This window comes from Hemibagrus wyckioides, linkage group LG08 (assembly GCF_019097595.1).
Source record: "Hemibagrus wyckioides isolate EC202008001 linkage group LG08, SWU_Hwy_1.0, whole genome shotgun sequence".
Taxonomy (NCBI): Eukaryota; Metazoa; Chordata; class Actinopteri; order Siluriformes; family Bagridae; genus Hemibagrus; species Hemibagrus wyckioides.
Window position 1 is genome coordinate 23,127,481 of NC_080717.1, and position 20,524 is coordinate 23,148,004.

At 40.4% G+C, this 20,524-nt stretch overlaps 1 protein-coding gene across 6 annotated transcripts; it reads right to left on the reverse strand.

Annotated features, from left to right (window-relative positions):
- Nucleotides 1-340: 340 nt before the first annotated feature.
- On the reverse strand, nucleotides 341-19,511 carry wnk1a (WNK lysine deficient protein kinase 1a). 6 transcript variants are annotated; one of them, XM_058397821.1, is made up of 24 exons: nucleotides 18,827-19,511; nucleotides 15,923-17,023; nucleotides 12,664-12,836; nucleotides 12,320-12,540; nucleotides 10,624-10,781; nucleotides 9,306-9,394; nucleotides 8,986-9,205; nucleotides 8,545-8,836; nucleotides 8,282-8,457; nucleotides 8,093-8,164; nucleotides 7,831-7,950; nucleotides 6,572-6,645; nucleotides 6,243-6,387; nucleotides 6,035-6,151; nucleotides 5,352-5,465; nucleotides 5,219-5,270; nucleotides 4,987-5,127; nucleotides 4,172-4,899; nucleotides 3,970-4,068; nucleotides 3,448-3,884; nucleotides 3,165-3,364; nucleotides 2,985-3,080; nucleotides 2,658-2,827; nucleotides 341-2,476 (listed from the first exon to the last, which is right to left on the reverse strand). In XM_058397821.1, exons 2-24 carry the CDS (start codon nucleotides 16,649-16,651, stop codon nucleotides 2,174-2,176), a joined length of 4,926 nt encoding a protein of 1,641 aa, XP_058253804.1. In that variant the 5' UTR covers nucleotides 16,652-17,023; nucleotides 18,827-19,511; the 3' UTR covers nucleotides 341-2,173. The 6 variants fall into 6 exon arrangements, with proteins under 6 accessions (XP_058253804.1, XP_058253803.1, XP_058253802.1 ...); XM_058397820.1 differs by having other exon boundaries at nucleotides 7,831-7,953; XM_058397819.1 differs by having other exon boundaries at nucleotides 8,093-8,170.
- Between the last annotated feature and the right edge of the window lie 1,013 nt (nucleotides 19,512-20,524).

The window sequence follows — 20,524 nt, forward strand, 5'->3', positions numbered from 1 at the left end:
AGGCTTTAGTGACTGTACAGCGTCAGATTCGTGTCCTTGTCGGACAGGAGCAGAATCAGACGCGGTCTTTTGAGATTGTAGCTCATCTGCCACGAGGTTATAAATATGTTGCATTCCAAGATGATGAAAAAAGTGGTAATGAGTTGCTGTAGCCATTCTCTTCTCACTACTCCCCAAAGCATTTCAGTCCATAAAATTTGATAATGTTGGTGTAAAAATACAGGGGGAAAAAAAGGATATTTGCATGAATGCATAAGGGCACAAGTGATTCTATTAAATAAATGTATAGAGAACTTTGTGAAATTGTGGCATTGTATAGTGAAAAAGTGAAGACCGGATATAATTTCCAAAATGTTTTAATCATCTCTGGTATATACACTTTAAAAAAAAAAAAAAGAGAGAGAGAGAGAGAGAGACACAAGATTAACACAACATTCAATATAATCACCAAAAAGACCTGGGACAAAACTGAGAATGTTTTAATATTACCTTTTTCCTAACCTAAAACGTTTAATGCTGATTTAATAAACAGGTGAAATATTCCAGGTTTAAAACATGCAGTTTTGAGAACGATGGAGTTGTGTGTGTTGTGACAGAGTGGTACTTTAAAAACTGTTGCGAACAAATGGTTTATGAAAATATGATTAAAGAAAAGGTTTAGAAAAATTCATGCACTCAAGTATCAAAAGTAACATTAGCCTCCAGAGCCTGCTTAACCTTTTAAAACGGTGCATATTCTGCATTGCAGTAACGTTTTTCCTTCTCTAGAGAAGTCGAGCGAATCATTTCAGAGGTGAGAGAAAATCACTTCTGTGTGGGAATGGCACTGTGTTTTGTGGCTTAGTAATTATGTTTAGGAGAGTGGTACTGAGAGTATAAAGACAAATTGTGCAATACTGTAATCTGCAGAGAGTGATTTTTGGATACGATTGTTAATTTACTTCACAGCAACATTCCTATATATGGTGATTAGTCATTCAAGAGAACTTTCTACCAATCTGAGCAGGATAGTTAAAGCCAGCGTGAACTGTGACAAATATACTTAGAGAAAATGCATTATAGACAGGATAGCTGTGCGTCAAGGTTGGCACAACAAATAAGATCATTTAAGAAGGCACCCCGTACGCATGCAGTCCAGGGGTCTGCAGAAAGCTACGCGCCGTAGCCACTGCAGGACGCCTACAACCCACATGCCCTCGATACGTCCATCGAGTTACAGCAGGAGTTTTGGAGAGAATACAGGCCTACATGATGTATAGTGAAATACAGTCACAAATACAAAAGTCACAATGCAAATACTTAGAATGGAACAAGATGTAAGGTTTGTCAAGTGCTCGATCACCCTGCTTAATTAACCTTCATATATTGCACATCTCTGTCCTTAGGTCAAATTATAACATTTTTGAAGAATTTTTTGAAAAACATTTTTCATAATCTCAAAACAAACAGGTCCCCTACTATTCATGATTACTATGCAATAAATGTTATATGATTTAAACCTGAATCTCTGTTTTAACAAACCAAAGCTTTTCCTTGCTCCAACATACCACCAACTTACTTTTATCCCATTTATTGCTGTCTAGCTTAGGTACAGATGATGTGTATTGGCAGCATTTATAATCCAAATTCATCACGCTGTTTTCAATTACTATACAGTGTAGATAAGGACACATTTAAGCTAAACTGCAAGCTGCTTAAGAAAGTGTTAACCATTTAGCTGCATACTAAGAACCTTTTTACATTACAAAGCATGACATCCATGCATCCCCATTTAAAGAGACTAACGCTTAGTAATTAAGGCCTTTAAAGCTTTAGTTTTGTCTTAGTCAAGCACTGTCATACCAATCTGTACACATTCACCCTGTAAGGCCCAAAGGCTTATTGCCCTATAACACATACCTCTGACATACTAACCAAGTCACAGAGACCCTTACAGGCTTTCTGGCTGCTGTTTACTATAAACAGTCTACTTACATTTTCCCACAGATTAAAATAAAGACAAGCTTGAGACTTTTCAGTAGAGTATACTCCTTTACCGTACTACCCTGCCTTCTGTAAAGCTGGTTTGCTAGACAGAGATTAAGTCTAGTCTGGGACTAAAATATGCTGATAGAACACAGTTCACAGTCAACAATTAGGCTAAATCCATGTGCGTTGTAACGTCCCTTGCATCTCAGCTTGCCTGAGTGGTCCGCATGTTGGTTCCTCCACCGTTACTTCCAGCTTTGTGAGCTCCTGCAGCCACATGGAAACCTGGCTGGAGAGCATTTGTAGCTGTAGGCTGTAACAAGCCTACTGCATTTCCTGCAGGCCCTACCCACTGTGTGTGGACATAAGGGGCACAGGGGTAGGTGTGCTGCTGGGATGTTAAGCACAATGAACCCTTCCTTCCAGCAGAAGAGTTGGAGCAGGGAGCACATACAGGACCACCCATGGAGCACAGCTGGCCTGGTGCAGAGAACTTGCGAGGAATTGTCTATAAAAGAAAAGAAAAAAAAAGTCTGCTCACATAATAGTCCCCAGTTTTTTTTTTTTACAAATAAAGTATTTACAGTTTACAGAATTTGACTAATTCATGTTTACGATTAGACAGTAAAAACTAAATACTATATTTATATTAAAGCTATTAAATTTGAAATATGGTTAATGCTGCTCACATCAAGGCTTTGTGAATTTTGTTTGCTATTCTTCTTGACCTGTGTGTGGTTCATGGCATCCCGAGCAAAATCATCCACCAGCTGGTGAAGGTCATCTGTAAATGTGCCTTTTCGTGGAAGGTTAGCAGCTTGATTTGACCCATTTTCTGCCTTATTTGTGATGGTGGTCCCTATAATGGGCATTAGGAAAAACGGATCACAAAAAGGAAAAATTAAAGACTTGTAATTAATAAGTTAATAAATGAAAAATAATTCTGAATTATTCGATCTATAAATATATATAAAAATTATGGGTTCAACGATCCAACTGAGAGAGACAGCCTTTACCTTCTGACTGAACATCCTGAACAAGTGTATCAGGAATATCTGGAACCTGTCCTGCAGTCATCTGACTGACTGAAGCCTGTTTGTTTCGCCTGTCTCCTACAAACACAAAAGAATGTTCAAAAACAGGAGTTTGGCATTGTGACTATCTAGTGTCTGTGGAAAATGAACTTGGTGGAATACCATGCTGATGAGGACTGTTGTGGATGCTGCCACTGCGGCTGGATTTGTTGTTCTTGCTTTTGGTGAGCCTACGCCGGGCTCCTGCCACAGCTACAGGGGAGGAGGCCATTATGGAGGGACGTGCTTTGCCCATCCTTGCAAATAGCGCCTCAATCTCCTTCTTTTGCTTAGACTGCAAGGCCTGGATCTCAGTCACATGCCTGTTAGAAGGAAAGAAATAATGGTGAATAAAATCCAGGATCAAAAGTATCAGACAAAATCTGAAGATTCACTGAACTCTCACCTCTCCCTGAGCTGTCTGATCTCTTTCTTAAAGGTTTCATCCTCTGGCTCGGAGTCATCGCTGCTTACGAACTGGGAGTTAGGCTGGACTGTGGGTACACTGACTCTAACATCTTCCTCTTCTTTTAAGTCTGCCTCCTCCTTTTCAGCTGGAGTAACTGAGAAACGTCCCACTTTGACATCTGAGGTCACCTGAAAGCGCCCAATTGTAGTAATAGCAGCAGCAGCAGGAGGAGGAGGTCCAGAGGCAGCAGAAGTAATGGATTCTGAAAGGTCATGCCCAGGGCTTGGCAGGGTTTGGTGCCTATGAACAGTGTTTTCAGGGCTTGAGACTGCTGAGGACGTTGAGGATGTAGACGAAGACGCTGTAGATGAAGATGACGGCATGGTATTCTGGCAAGAGACACCGTCCACAGCTTCGTCAGTGGCCACAGAAACCTGGATGCAAATTAATTAAAAAGCCTGTTCATACCTGGCTGTTGGAAAGTTCAATTAATCAAAAGACAGGAACGTTTCTCACTACCTGAAATCGACCAAGTCTGAAACCTTCGCCCGTTGGTGGGGTCACCAGTTGTTTGTTCTCTACAGTGGTAAGGCCATCTTGGGGTCCGCTTACAGAATTCTAAGTTATAGAGAGAGAGAGAAAAAAAAGAATAAAATCAGTAAAAAAATAATGCACTAAACAAGGACACCAGCAAAATCCTGAAACCTACAATGGTGCCTACCAGCAGTCTTGGTACACCAGTATCAACTTGACTAGTTTGCACATGTACAGTAACTGAACCTCCTTGGCTTTGAGAGACAAAAATGCCAGGAGTAAAGTGGCCACTGGAGCTCAAAGACAAGCTAGCTGGTGTCACATGGCCTGCAGTGGATGCCAGGCCAGGAGGGGGAGAACTGATGGTGTTGGGAGGTGAGGAGGTAGGGACCACATCTCCTGATGTATCCGCCTGGGCTGAGGAGCCAGAGGACGAACTCTGGTCATGGAATAGAGAACGGAGCTTCTTGTCCAGTGCCTGAATATCCTCAATTCCAGGTGATTTTCCCTGTATCTCCCCTTCGCTCTCCCCACACTGACTGGGGGCAACTACAGACAGAGGTGTGGCAGTTGAATTGTGGGCAGGAGCAGGAAGCGGTTCTCCAACAGAGGTTGGAACAGTTATGCTGCTCTCAGGCAGCTGGTAGGGAATAGTTGGAGTGGGAAGAGAGGTTCGACGCTGAGTAATGGGCTGATCTGATGGGGCAAGGGAAGGGGATGTCCTGCCTGTCCGGGATATCTGAGCAGAAGTAGGTGGGGAAGTAGAACCAACAGGCACAGTGGCAGAAGTGCTCTGAGCAACTGCAATTGAGCCCTGGTATACAGGTTGAGGGGGTAATACTGAGGGCTGGCTGGTGTTGGGAGGCAGGATAGTTTGCCCTTGTTGTGTATGGTTAGCTGGGGCAGGATCAGACCCTAAAATGAGGAAGAAAGGTAGATTGATTAAATGCATGTCACACACCAATGCAAGATCCTCATCTCATGTCAAGAGAAATGACTCACCTGTTAGTTCATCTCCAGTAGATGTGCTGGCCGAGGGAGGGCCAAAAAATGACTCTCGAAGTCGTGATTCTGGTACAGGGCTGACAATGAAACGACGCCCTGCTGAGTGCACCACCTGTGCAGCCACACTGGGTGGCAGACCTGTTATCAAAAGTAAAAAAAAAAAAGTCAATATTAACAGACAGTGATACAATACCAATGTGACCTAAAATGTCTGTTAAATAGTGCTTACCTGGCAGAATTGGACTTGATATATCTGGTATTTGTTTAGCATCATTCATCACCTATAATAAACACTGAATAATCAATAAACTTGCTCATACTTGTTACCATGAGTGTTGGTTAAAGTTCTGAGAATTCAGTACCTGAGAATGGCCGTCTTTAGCAGCTTCTCTCTTCTCATCTGCCATGTCTATAACCTCTTGCACCTGGTCTATAAAGGACTCGCGCTCACTCTCCAGAATGAAGTCACTTTCGACCTGAACGCACAGCAAAATCATTTTTTAACCGAAACATATTGCACATTATCAACAAGAGTTGAAATTCGTTTTACTATGAGAGTTGGCAAATACCACACAACAGTAGACAAAGTAACTGACGCAAAATGGCATGGAGAGGGATTCTACAATGTTGAGTGAAGTCCAACGTGATTGAAATGAAAGTGATTTTTTCACAACTACCATTCTGAGTGAGGCATTAAGCAGGCAATAGAAATTGTGAAGAGCAAAACAATGTTTTCAGGTCATTATGAATCCAGTACACTGATGCAATTCACAGATGCATTGTATACATTTATTTCCCTCCACAGTTTTACTTTTATTATATTATAACACTTTGTGGTCAAATGTACTTGTTCCCCCTGTATACTCTTTAGAGAGGTTAAATGGATATCGCTGTTTGTGTGGATTTTGCACTATTCTGGCATAGTACTAACTACCTAGTTTATGGTTTTTGTGTAATAAGACATTAAGAACAGAAAAACACCAGAAACCCACAACTACATATTTTTACAGTGAAGAGAACTGAAAAGGAAAACAAAAAAAACTACCATGATGTGTGCAATTTCTTCAGGGTTGTCTCCATCCAGATCAAACTTAAACGTCACCATTTTCCTGTTGTGGGTTTCCAGCTGGCATTCAGCCACTCTGTCACCAATATTGGAAATCTAAAACACAAATTACAAATACAAACATGAATAGGTATGTTACATTTTCTTGGAAATCTACCAACACTGAGAGGAACTTGATCTCTCTTACATTAAGCACAACAAGCTTGGGCTTGGCAGACTTGTCCTGACGTGAACGGCTACGGACTGAGCGGCGCTGGTAGCGCTTTGTGGAACTAGCCTCATGCTTGCCCTCATTCCCATCACTCAACCCTGAAGCTGCATCTGACAGGCCACTGAAATAAAGAACAGCAATATCTCAGTTAGGTCATTCAGATGGAGCTGATAACTTCAAACATACAGCCATAACACAATGAATAGCGAACACAAATAATGCATAAAACATTTCAAGAAGCATTTAGCATTCAGGCATATCTAGCTTTGGGTCTAGGTTAAACAAGAAAGCTTCCTAAGACATACCTCTCTGCAGACGGTGGAATCAGCAGGGACTGTGTTTGAGTCTGATCTGGAGACTGGGAAACACTTAGAGGAGCCTAAAATGAAAAGGGCAATATTCTGAGACTTCAGTCAAATCTTCATTTATCAGGATATCCCAAAATGGACTAGATTCATTAGCTACTTTTAAGACATGCGTAGAATGTAAACTTTTCTGACCCATCCTCTAACTATAACTTTACAAAAGAAAGCTTCAATGAAAGATGGCAGCCTTCTTTTGTGGAAAACAGACCCTTCTACTACGCACCCGGAGTAACTGAGAGGCCTGATATAAGAAATACAGATGTTCAGCATTTGGAGGTGGAGAGAAAACAGGAGGGCTGTGTTGATTTGGCCATATCTGGCAGCCAGCATGGAAGAAAGAGAGGGTGGGAATGCAAAACATGAGAAGAATGAAGAAGTTAATGATAGAAAAAGCTGAAGAAGTTAAGGCATGTTTAATGAGTACAGAAGAATGAGGATATGAACACCCATTGAAGACAGTCAGGACTAACTCTATAGACAGTTTAATGTTAATGCATTATTAATTGTTGAAAGAGAAAATGGAAAAGCAAGGAAAAACAACAACACGTTTGTAACATATGGGAACTTGTGTCAAAGATGAAGTTCCAGTGAAATAGCATATGAAAAGCGTATGAATTAAAGCATTAAAACAGAAAAGAGGAACACCAAGAAAGGTAGGGAAGGGGGAACTATGAGAAACCATTTAACCTTAAAGCATTTTAATGAATGACTGTAAACAGAAGTAAAATAAAGTTTATATGTAGGTGAAAGTAGTGAAAGCACCTACACTTTAAGGGACAAGAAGTAGTACCAAAACCTTCAGAACAAGGAAACTGGAAAAGCATCTTTTCATTACCCACTGGTAAACTACAAAAATTTCCAGTTTTATCTGGGGTTTTTTTGGTGCCAAAGTAAGGAAATAATGATTTTTGTAGTGCTATGACCTTGTATAACATGGAAAAAGTGTCTTATTTAAATGGTTTTGTTTTCAGGCATAATGTATAGTGATTATCTTGTTATTGTTTAGACAGTGGGGTTAATCCAAGTACTTCTTCCATAATGACCAACACTGGTGTGGTTTTTGCATCATAACGATTACAGGCTGTTTTACTGTCACTGTTTATTCCAGGTGTCTTTGATGATAGTAGGGAAAAAAAAATAATCACACAACCCTAAGATTTCGGATTTTGAATGTACAGGGAAAATGGCCAGTAATGTACCTGGGCCACCTGAGAGCTGTGCGTTGGTGGTGGATGAGTTGAGCTCTGTGGTGCAGTGTCCAGCGGGGGCTGGTTATGCTGTTGGGAGATGCTAGGCTGAACAGAAGCTGGCAGAGTGGTCTGCTAGCCAACAACAACAACAACAACAAAAAAAAAAGACAGATGGTTGGTGTTCAAAATCTAATTATCTCAAATCTGAGCAATAAATGCTCAAAATTAGTATTTTAATTTTGTAATTGGTCTCTGCAGATGTGATGAGTACCTGTGGAGCACTATATTCAGGATGGGATACGGGAATAAGAGGCTGGGTACTGCTTCCTTGTGAGGACGGAACCTGTGGCTGGCAAAAAAAACACAACAGACATGAAACCAGAAACCAATCGTTTCAAAAAACTGATTTACAATAGTGTATGATCCTGCTGAAAAGCAAATAATGTCAAAGATGACCCACCAGACTATGTGGGTGGACAGCATGCTGCTGAGGAAGTTGGGAATGAGAGCTGTGTTGTGTGGCAGAGGTCTGAGGGTGTTGCTCAGGCTGCATAGAGCTGTAAGAGGGCAGCACCGGCTGAACAGGATGAGACTCTGATGCAGTCAGTGAATACTGGGCCTCCATACCGCCTACAGCTGCAGGATATACAAATAAATAATAGATCATAACCCAGCCATTACAGCTGACGTAACACAATGATTTTACTACATTTGCTTGCTTACATGAAACAGGCACTCCAGGCTGCTGTTGCAGGTGGTGCTGCTCCCCCTCTGGCTCCTCTGTCTCTATGGGAACTGGTGTCAAAGTCGACATGTGGGGATTTGTGGTGGAGGAGTGAGCAGGAGTTGGCTCACTGAGAAGCTGCTGCCCCCTTTCCTCTTCCTGCTTCCTCTTCTCCTGTTCTTCCCGCACAAGCTTCCGCTGTTCCCTCTTCCTACAGATCAGAGCCACACGGTCCTTCACAGCCTTGGCTATGGTCTTATGATCACCCTCACACACATAGCCTGAGTCAACCTGGAAAACGATTAAGAGAAACATAAAAACAAAGCAAATCTGATAAAGAGGCTTGGAAACTAGAAAGCTATACAACAAAGACAAGTCACTGAGGGGTAAAAAACAAAACAAAAAACAAAAAACAGCAGGTGCAATGAGCTTTTTTCTACCATCTCCTGTGCCACATCCTCTGGGACATCTTTGTGGAGGTCAAAGGAAAACTCAATGGCCTCGTTATCCTTGTATTTCCCTTTGAGCTTCTTAACATCCTCAATGCGCAGCCATAGCTTGATGGCCACCATCTCACCATCATCCTCTTCAGCAAGCTCAACACGAACCCCTGTTTCTTCCTGAAAAAAGGCGTGATTCAGCAGATCCTTGATGGAATATCTAGAAAAAGAAAACAAATACAGACACATGTAAGAAAAAGACAAATAAGACATGCTTTAAATAGAGTGTGTACAGTTGGTGTGATTTTGTTTCAACAAACCTCTCATCTTTGTTTTGACGAATACATCCTTCGATGATTTCTTTGACTTCAGGAAAGGCTACCTTATCGAAACTGCCAGGCTTCACTCCCTATAAAAGCAGAACACATAAAGCATTCCAATCATACAAAGCCTGCAAACAGAAACAAAGTCACGTCATCTACCTTTAACGTTAATCAATCTTCTACGTCACTTTATTAAATCAAATTATACACTATAAATAATACTATATGTACATTACAAGTAATGTACATGTAGAATTATTTTCCAGCACCTGCATTTTACATATTTAATGGTTATAGACTACAAGTGGTAATAGACAAGTAATGAAAATAATGGCACTATTTAGCCCAAACATTTTATGGGAACACACCTGTTAAATGCCTGTCTATTGCCTAAAGCCCAGTTATGAATCTTTTTTTTTAATAGGCGTTTCTACCAGAGAAATTTCTCAGGAACTTTAGGTGCATTTCCACCCCAAAGAGCCTTGACTATTCTTAGTTCCTGTTACAGATGATGTAACCAAGGGACAAGTTTGGAATCTAGCATACAGCTAACAAATGATTATTAAGAATAATTTTAGATCTAAGGTGGTGCAGCAGTTGAAGATTCCACTATACATTTGTTTTTATAAACATACCATGTAAATCTTGAAAAATTGTGTTGATGCAACTGATCGAAAATCATCATATGCAATTGCTCAATTTCATCTCACTTCTTGCCCAAATAGTACATGAGCCCAGCCACATGTTTGCACCTGACACCAAGACAAATTCCTAGTAAAGTGCTCTTTGCTGACCCTTTGCTGTACCTGGCAATAAAACTTTTTCTGATTCTGATAAGGCTAAAGCATAGTGCAGATTATTGACTGGTCAAACACAATCACAGAATTTTTCTGGTCGGAATCACTTCTCTATTGGCAGCTTCTGTACAATTTAGAGGTTTATTTCACTTATTGATTTTGTATGTGTATGTACAAAAAAAACACAATTTTTATATATATATATATATATATATATATATATATATATATATATATATATATATATATATATATATATATATGAAAATCACATAACCTGTTCTGAAGACCCTCTAAGGAAATGTGCATACTGACGTTGGGTTTCTGTATATGGTGATACACGTACCTATACTGGAATTCTTGAAAACACAACTTACCACTCATAGAGGGGGAAAAAGAGTGAAGAAAATGCCTCATAAAAGGCCAAAAAGGGGAAGATTTATAAGAATGGAGCGAAGGAGAGGGGAGGAGGACGAGCTTACATGGCCCTCTCTTCCAGCAAAAGGTTGGGCACTTACGCTGGTCACTCTGCGATAGATCTGTGCCGCATTCTGGCACTCGGAGTACGGGTACTCAGAAGTAGCCATCTCCAGCATACACATCCCAAAGGCATAGACATCCACTGACTCGTCATACTTCTCCTCATACATCTCAGGCGCCATGAACTCAGGGGTACCTTAAATCAAAAGAACGGTTCAGAACTCTCTCCCTCTCTCATTTCCCTATAACACCCTCTCTGTGAAGAGGAGAGAGGAAGGTGATGCTGCTGAAGATGACCTCTTCAAAAAAAACCTGTGAGAAAAGAGAAAGGGAGAAGGAAGAGCGAAAAAGGGATAGAAAGCGAAAAAGAGGAGGAGGGGGGGATAAACTGTTCTCAGTTAGGCTGTCATGATAAGAAGCCCAAGTTTCTCAGTGTAAGGCCTTTAGGGCAGGGCTATGGAAACAAAACTAGAGTACAGAACCTACCAAAAGGCTTGGACTGACCAAAGAATTCAAGCTCAGTCTATAGAAGGCGGGACTGAGCGTTAAAAAAAAAAGGTGTTAGGCATTCAATAACGTTTACAAAAGCAGAGATTAAGACAAAGTTAAGAGTTAGCCAAACAGATTACTAGGAAATATTGGAGGTGAGTCAATGGTCAGTCAATAGCCCAGGACTGATAATTTAACAGAAAGCTAACATCCAAGCTATGGAAAGAACTCTTAAGAACATTTTGTTACCTTGTTGCAAATCCCCCTAAATGCACTTACCTTTCTGATACCTGTAAGAAGGAAGAGCAAATTAAAAATGCTAAGCATAACATATTCCATAGCGAGTCACTGATTAGTGAGGTTCTGCACACTAGTTTATGCAGTAAAAAAAACTGCCCATAAAACAAAGACCTCACACAGAAAAACTTATCATATTTGGAATTGATTTAGATTTGTAATGTGTCACTTTGTACTGGTTGACTTACCAGGCCCATTTTCTGCATTTACCGCAGTACACTAAATAATCCTTAAAGTAGAATAAGGGAGATCTGAGGTTAGAGTCTAAAGTTTCCTAAAATGATAAATGGACTCTAAGTCTATAATTGAGAGGAAATGGCAGATAGATCAAAGCTTGGATCTTAAGACACTGTAAGAAAAAAATATCAAAACAGAAGATCTACCCTTGAAAAAGAAAAATGACAGTTATTAGCATGAACATCACGTATTTCATTGAAGAAACAGACCACCAATATCCAAACCACAGGACAAAGATCATTCAGAACGGTACCTGAAAGCCCAGGGCTCACCTCTAGCTTTTGTGCTATCCCTTTGCCATGATCAGGTTTGCCTGCAGACAAGCCACAATACAACTACGCACATCACTGACAAAAAGAGAGTTAAGAAACTACTTACTCTCTGGAGGAACCTGAAATAAGGGCCTCTTAAAACACTGAGGATAATATGATCAACAAAACAATTTTGGACCTAGAAGAGGGAGGGGAATCCCGTGTGGAGAGACAGCGCGAGCGAGAAGCAGGGGCCCTGGTTTGCTGTGGTTTGGGGGCTCACAGAAACACTGTGGTCTGCCTTCGCGCCACAATGTTAAATCACACTTATAGAAGAAGTTAAAGAGGAGAAAGAAACTTCAGAAGAGGACAGACTTTCTTCTTCCTGCCAGCAAACCCGCAGAGCGAGTTGACACAAAAAGAACAGAGAAATTGCGTATGGTAGTTTTAGGGGTCGTACCTATGACACTCTTGGCAAAAGAAGCCCTCTTGAGAGTAGCGAGGCCCAGGTCACCGATCTTAACAGATCCGGTGGGCCCAGTGATGAAGATGTTGTCACACTTGAGGTCACGGTGGATGATGGGAGGAGACCTCGTATGAAGGAAGTGAAGCCCTTTCAGGATTTGCCGACACCAACTTCTTAAAACTTTGATCTTCATCTCCTTGAACCGCTTCAGATACCTGCAGAGCAACACACCATCAACGTGGGAAATCTGGATGTCTTTTAATCTAAACTAATAATCTGGCAATATAATAATATTTATTCTTCCTGCCAAATATTTACACCAATTATTCTGCACTTACGTCTTTAGCGTGCCTGATGTCATGAGCTCCGTCACAAGCACTATACATTTCTTCCCTTTGCAGGGAGCCTCCCAGGAATCATAGAAGCGCACAATGTTAGGGTGCTGCAGGCCCTTCAGCATGCCTGCTTCTTCCTTGAAGCGTTGTCGCTCTGACTTGGACAACTTGCGGTCCTGAAAGGAATTTTAAACATCACAAGATAAGGGTGTATAATTCTTCTCTACAAATGTTAAACAAATACTACCAGCACAAAACTGTATTTGGTCTGGCATATATACAATATCTGAATAATGTAAACATGCTAAAATAGTGCTAAAATCCCACCATCTCCAAGCACCCTCTTTATGACCTAATTTTCACCATAAAGTTACCCACAATTCCTGGAATGAGAAACATCCAGCTCCTGGAGAACTTCCAAAAGCACCATCCCCCAAAGCTAATAGTATTACTCCCTGCCCCGGGTTCTCTTTTACAAGCAGAACATTAACACCATCTTTACAATGACTTCAAACAGTTGAATGCAGAAAGAAACTATAACAATGCAGATGTGGGCATGCTGGGAGGGGGAACACAGGTGGAGAGTGGGCTCAACTTCACACCCTATTCTGCGGACATCTACGGCCATTTATGGTCTACAGAAGCAGACGCGGAACAATATGTGCATGCTTCTCTGGTGCAGAGGTATCCCACTCGATAAAGTATGAAAAGCTCTTGGCGCGCTGCTGGGCCTCCTAGCAGTGTTCATAAAGGAGGAATTTGTACAGGTTTAAGCTTGATTTTGTAAAGGTATCATGATGTGGTGCAAGACAATAATTTGTATATGCAGACACACAATATTACCATAGTACTGCTTTAATCAACACATAAAATCCTTTCACATTTTTAAGGTACTCTTAACTCATCAAAACATTTTCCAAACATGTTTCCATTTATTTGATCATTTGCCAATTCCTACCCGCCAGCCAGCTTCTTCTTATCACAGAACAGCAAGCAACTGGGCAGCATGACAGACACGTGCTGCTTCTGAGACAAATGAAGCCAACCATTACATTACACTTTAGAACTGCTGCTCATGCTACAGAGGGCCGTGTAAGTTCTATCTACCGTCTTCCACATGCATCTGACCTTACAGTTGTCCATGTTGGCCTACTGTGCTACTGAGCTTGACAAGAGAGAGAGTAACGCCATCCTTCACACCCAGAGAGCATGGCCAAGTTTGCTCCCTAGACACAATCCTCCAAAAGCTTTTCTGCTGTCCCATACTGGAGTTCAGTTTTAGAATTGTAAATGGTCCACTGCTGACTAGCGTGACCAAAACAGACAAAAGAAACTCCAATATCTTTTCACTGCTTGAATAGCACTGAATGTGTGTATTCAATACAGAGCAAATGTGCTGCATTGGTCTGTACTTTGCCAAGTTTTGTAACTGACTCCACATCCTAGCACATTGCTGATTAGTTGTTAAAACAAATTGTATAGAGAAACAAACAGATTACATGTTAAATATCATTATTTTCTATAGCAGCCTCATGGGTAAATAAAACAAATCTGAAAACATTAAAACATAAATGTATAAGAAAATGAGAAGAATACTTCAGATCTCATTTTCTTGAGTTTCTTCAGTGACAATTATCAACTTCGTTTACAAGACAAAATGCACAATAGCAAGTTCATTCTGTATAAAACACTACCGTTCTCTGGCACATGAATTTATCGTGCATTAATGTTCATGCTTCTTTAAATACTAACCATATTTAACTTCCTTTATATGGATAAGCTATGTGGCATGTACTATAAATTATTTAGGGGCTGTTATATACTTCTTAGAATCAGATAAGGCACCTTTGGTAACAAAATTCAGATCAACATAACGCACTGGAATACAGGAACAGTTCAGTTTTATGTTTGTTGGGGTGTTTTTTTTTTAACTCTGAAAGACAAGGCTACTGTTGTAAAAGGATTGCTCTGGTTGCTGACCTAATGTGACATAACTCAATCAGACTTGCAATGGAGGCACCGGGTATAAACATGAGGAATATCTTCACATTTATATTCAGTAGTTTATATTCAGCAACTATTTAAAAGCCAAACTACTCTGGAAGCACAAAAATCACTTCTCCAAAACACAGCAGAAGTGAAACTGTTTATAAACTTTTCTCCTGTGCAGACTTAAATATTATTCAAACATGTCATGTGAGATATGAGTTATGAGATGGAAGTATGCCAGTGTTTTGCACAAGCAGTGCATGCATTTTGCATACTGGTGCACATGTCATTTAATTTTAGTGCAATTTTATTCTACATATAAAAGTAAATGACACGTCAAACAACAATGACAAAAAAAAAAAAAAAAGTCAAAAAGACAGGAAGAGTGGGTGAGATGAGATGAGAGGGTGCAAGAAATAAGAGCCTCAGAGAAAGTCGAGTGTGAGAGAACATGTAAAAGAGTGAGAGTGAAATAGATACTGCAGCTTTTGTTTCAGCACATTTTCCAAACTGGCTCAACCTGAAGGCTGTTTGCAGCAGAGTTGCAGCTCACGTGACCACGTGCATTGGCCTGTCATTACCCAGCAGCAACAGCAATTAGAAGGAGGGGCAGAGAGGGCAAAGGCAAGCTACGACAAGCCACAGAGCTGCTGTTCACGTCGACAAGAAGAGACTCTGACCCACTTTCTCAACATGCACTAGTGTGTTGCATTCAGAGAGCAAAACTTCTCACAAGTGTCTATTACATTTCCTCTCTTAAACCTTTTCAAAACGAAAGGAGGAAACAGGATGTCAATAAAGGCAAAGAGCAAGAAGTGGGTCACAAGCTGCTGTTTCCAGCAGCAGGATGTTACCCTGTGGTCTGCTGTGTCACTTGAGCACTTATCAGAACAATCAAGCTTGCAGTATCAGCATTATATAGTTCTGTGATTACTGGTCTACATTTCCAGTATATCTACAGAAAATAACTGTCAACACAGTCACTGTTGATATCAGGTGCCAAGAAGCAAAGACTGAGCTACAATACTGTACACTACACAAAAATATATTCTGGTTATTTTATAGAAGTAAACTACCTTAGAAATTAATAAATACCTAAAGAAAATAAATAATATTGATAATTTAAAGATTTATATTTTAATATGCGCCATTCCAATATTTTGGAAACAATAACATGCATGAATAAGTGAGCAAGAACAACTATTTAATGTACTTTAAATATTTCATAATTCCTACACGTTCTTCATCTAACACATTGAAAAAACTGACTTACCTGCAGTTCGCACCATGCCACCTCCACAGTTGTCTCCGTATCCAATCCTTTATACACAGTCTTGAATGAGCCACGTCCAATCTCAATGTCAAACTTCAAAAATCGGCCATCAGGCGAAGTTCCAACAGCCTTCGTCTCCACCTCCTCTATATCCTCTGCGTCTTTCTTCTCAGTCCCGCGCTGTTGCCCTGAATCTACACGAGCCTTCGACTTGGCATCTTCATCTTCCTCCTTATCATTTTCCTGTTTTGTGCCTAGGCTACTGCCCAACTCCTGACCTGCTGTCTTGCTGTCTGGCTCCAGACATGGTTCTTTCTTCGTTTCCACAACAGGCCTCTGTTCTGCAACTATCTGCTCATGGAGGCCATCTTTCCCTCCCTCCACATTCTCGGCAACAATGGGCCCATCAGGCAGAGTAAGGTTCTCAGTCTGAGCTGTGATTTTAATTTCATCTGTGTTCAGATCAGTGGATGTGGTTGAAACATCCAGTGGGGCATTCAGGAAAACAATTTTGCTAGGAAGCTCCAAAGCTGTAGCGTTCGAGTCACAAATAACACTGCGCCGCACAAATCGATGCTCAGCTTTCGAGTCCCGCTCCATGGTGTGGTGCCTACGGCGGACCTCTGGACCGATCCGTTCACCCAACTGTGTGTCCGAGTTGGAGCCATTGCTGTTCTTTGAAGCAGGGGACAGGAATTTGACCATCTTTTCTGTAAAACTTTCAGACATATCTCCACTCACAGAGTGAGGAGACACTCAAAAGCTAGATAACTTCCATACACTTAAAAATACTAAAAGGCTTCTTTCTTGTTTTTTGGGATTGCTCAAATGAAGTCAATGCTCTTACAAACTAAAGGGCTTGAGTAAAGCACTGGAAGAGCACTATGAATGAAGCAGGGAGAGACCAATTCACAGTCTAGCACAAAATGATAACAATGCACAAGAGCTTTTGAACTCAGGTCATCCATTGTACGATGAAATGTAGGTAACGTTCGTTCAACATAAGGTGTGATGTGAAAAGGCCAGGCTGTAATACTTGTTGTGCAGTTGTAAGCCACAGGGTTGCACAAGGTTCCAAATGTGAGCCAAGCTTCTGTTTCACTGTAACAACAAAAAGTAGAATTTATAGTCGAGAAAACATATTAGTACCAAGTGTACAGCAGTTTTTATACAGTACTATTCCCAAGCTCAAGACCACTTTACAGAGACTAAGAGTAAGCAAGCAAAGCCCTATTTGAAGTGGTTTAGTTTTACATAAGGAAGTGGAGTAATGCAATTGTAGCTGGAGTATCTCTGGGATTTCAAACCCATTCTAAATCTGTCATGTTAGTATTATTTATAGACTGTGTTACGCTGTTTGAACAGATTACACTATATTTTCTCATATTTTCAACTACCGATTGGCCGGTGTAAATATAAATCCAGATGAGACTGACATGTTAATAAAGATTATGTTGTATTCTGGTGTAAACGAAACTTTGCTCATTTTCTTCAGCATCAACTCACCAGGAAGCGCCAGCTTTTTCTCTTCATAATTGTCTATCACCAGAAACCAAAATGAAACAATTTATCGGCACAGCTTAATAACTCGGAGCAATAAAATACGGAAATTATTTAAAAAGGGGACTTTAGAAAAGCTCCGAAAAACTGGTATACATGTTATGTTCATGTGCCCTAATCATCAAGTGTGGCCCTAAGACACACACATTTATAATAAACAATGAAACAAACAGGTTGAATTAAAGCAAGGTGTATATGTAAGCAGGCATTGGATTTGTCTGTGAAGACAATGCATACATGCTGAAACACACACCCATCTTTGTGATTTATAGACAGAAATCACAAACTGCTACCAGCTCATAATTACTCAGACGTCCTCTGGCAATATGACTTCACAGATATGTCTGGAAATCTTATCCAGATAAATAATACCTAAGAAAATCACACTAAACATCTTGCACAAGATAATATAAGGCAGGAGGGCAGTTGAGGAATGAGGTAAAGTGAGTTGTCAGAAAATCGTGTCAGATATCTCTGAAATAATGTATAGGCGAGGAACAGCTTAAGCTTAAAGTCTGAGAACAACCTGAAAGGCTTTCACATGAGAAACCTCTCCTCTGTACTACCAGGTCACAAATAATACACCAACAATAAAGTGTCACCTCGCGTTTTTTTACACTATTGACACTGACTGTAACTTAGCAACTGGAGTTGGACGACTCAGCTTTACAAAGTAACCAGTCATCATAAACATGATATGGTTAATTGCAGGACAGCACACACGCACACACACACACACACTCTGAACAGACCACATGAATCAGCTGTTAGAGGACGATCACAAATCCACACACATGTACTTAGCGGATGTGTGGTGGTGGCTAAAATCTTACCTAGCTCGATCATTCGCTTTAATCCGATCACTAATAGAGGTCAAGGGATCGTAAATAATTAAAAATTGACCTAACCACGTAGGACCAATATCAACCAGTTGACTGCTATGAGCTTGGCTAGACCTGCTAAATTAAGCACTCCTAGCAAATAGCTGGCATTCAATGAATGACTATCACCAACCAGTCATATTTAAGGAAGCGATTTTCTTTTCTTTTTACCACTACACAATTGTTCTTTAACAAATCTATAACAATACACCATCATGTTAATAAAGAACACAGCTGAAGCACTGCCGCGGCTTTTTTCCTGCTCTGTTCTGCCACAGCGCGAGCTGGCTAACGCTAACACTACACAGCTCGCTCGCGCTAACGTTTGTCAAATCAAATGGAGTTAGCTAGAGCTGCTAACCGGGGACATTATGAGACACGAGATGTCGTGATTGTACTCAAAATACAAACGGTTACCAGAGAAAACCTGATGTTCATTCTTTCTCCTAAAACTAAGACTTACCGGAAAGACGTGCACCGTCATCCTCGATTATCTCCAGTTTCTCTGTATGCCGCGCGCGCACAACCGAAACTCCCGTAGCTAGCTAGCTAATTACCGGGTTAGATATCACGTCTGGACTGACTCATGTTTTGAGTCATACTGTTATGACTGTACGCGTGTATAGCCGTGTCAGGAAACCTACACGGATAAACCCAAGCCGACAGGTCGGGTCCAGTTCGCCGAGAGCGGCCGACAAACCGAACGGCAGAAAGTTCGAATGTCAAAGTGCTGAAGCCACGCGCCTTCTCGCGAGATTTGAGGGCATGCACGCGGATTCTTTGTTGTAGGTCTTTATCGGTTCAATTTCTTTGTTCAGCTGGTTATCAACGAAGAAACCAATGCAAACAAGTCCCACGGTCTTAAGAAAACGCACACACCAGGCTGAGAGTCCATTCCCGTGCTATTTAGCTATACACGAGCTAGTTTTTTTTGTTGTTGTTGTTGATGTTGCAACACAAAAGCGTCTGTTACTTATTACACCTAGTCCGTAAATCAAACGATTTCCACTCGACGGACTTAATTTGGATTTATGGAGGCATGAACAGGCGTTTTATAGTTTTTCCATCTCAGTGCGACACCATAAAACACAGCCGGTAAAAGAACAATCCGCATTCTCCTCTCTCTTCCCCCGAGACAGCCCAAAATAACATCATAACGCAGTGTAGACACGCGCGCCCCCTGCTGCACAGAAACCGCACAACATACTGGAAATGTACTAACATAATTAGCGGCCACAACAAAGGAACAGGCATCATGATCTTAAAATACGTCGATAACACATAGCCACACAATACGAATGTAACCGAAGTTATTACATGTTACCAAATGTTGTTTATTTATACAGTCAGACGCTTTTATCTTGCTTAATCTTAAATAAATAAGGGGATGATGTCATCATCTACACCTATCTCTCAAGGGAAGGTGTGTCTGATTCTAGGCCTAAATATCATATCTTTTTCTTTTTTTTTTCTAAAAGGAAACCTCCACCCTGAAACACATTAAATGTTTGTGATGTGGTTAGAAATTCATTTGTTGGTTGGTGTTTTTTTTTTGTTTTGTTTTTGTTTTTTTGGTACTTCCACAGTGGAGACATCAAAGATGGGAAAGATGCAATGCAAGGACTTGAACTGAGTTTTCTTGCCACTTTCTGTTAAAAATATATTTATATTTCTAGAGAGACATGGTTTACCACAGACAAAACTGTCTGAAAACAAAATTTCCTACAGCAGTTTAGAGTTTAGTTTATCTTCCAAATATTTTCCAAATTCTTAACCTAAATTTTTATATTCAATATGAATACATTCGGTAAAAATGACAGCAGAAAAAACACAATTAATTGTAAGTAACATTCTCTAGTTTATTTCTTGCGATATCAGAATAAAACAGGATTAAAAATATGTAGAGAGGAAGCAATATCAACCTCCAAATACACATGAAAACAGTACACTAAGTAAAAAATTCTGCATACAAAGTAGTAGGCCTAAATCATGTTCTATATTTCCTAGTCTACGTAATTCCTCTGCTTATTAAGATATTTCATACAAAAACACCATTTAATATAGATTTAACATAGCTTTTGAGTGTTTCCTGCATACATTATTTCCTATATTCTATTAAAGCTCACTTCATCTTCCCGTTTTTTTTTAATTTTTTTATACA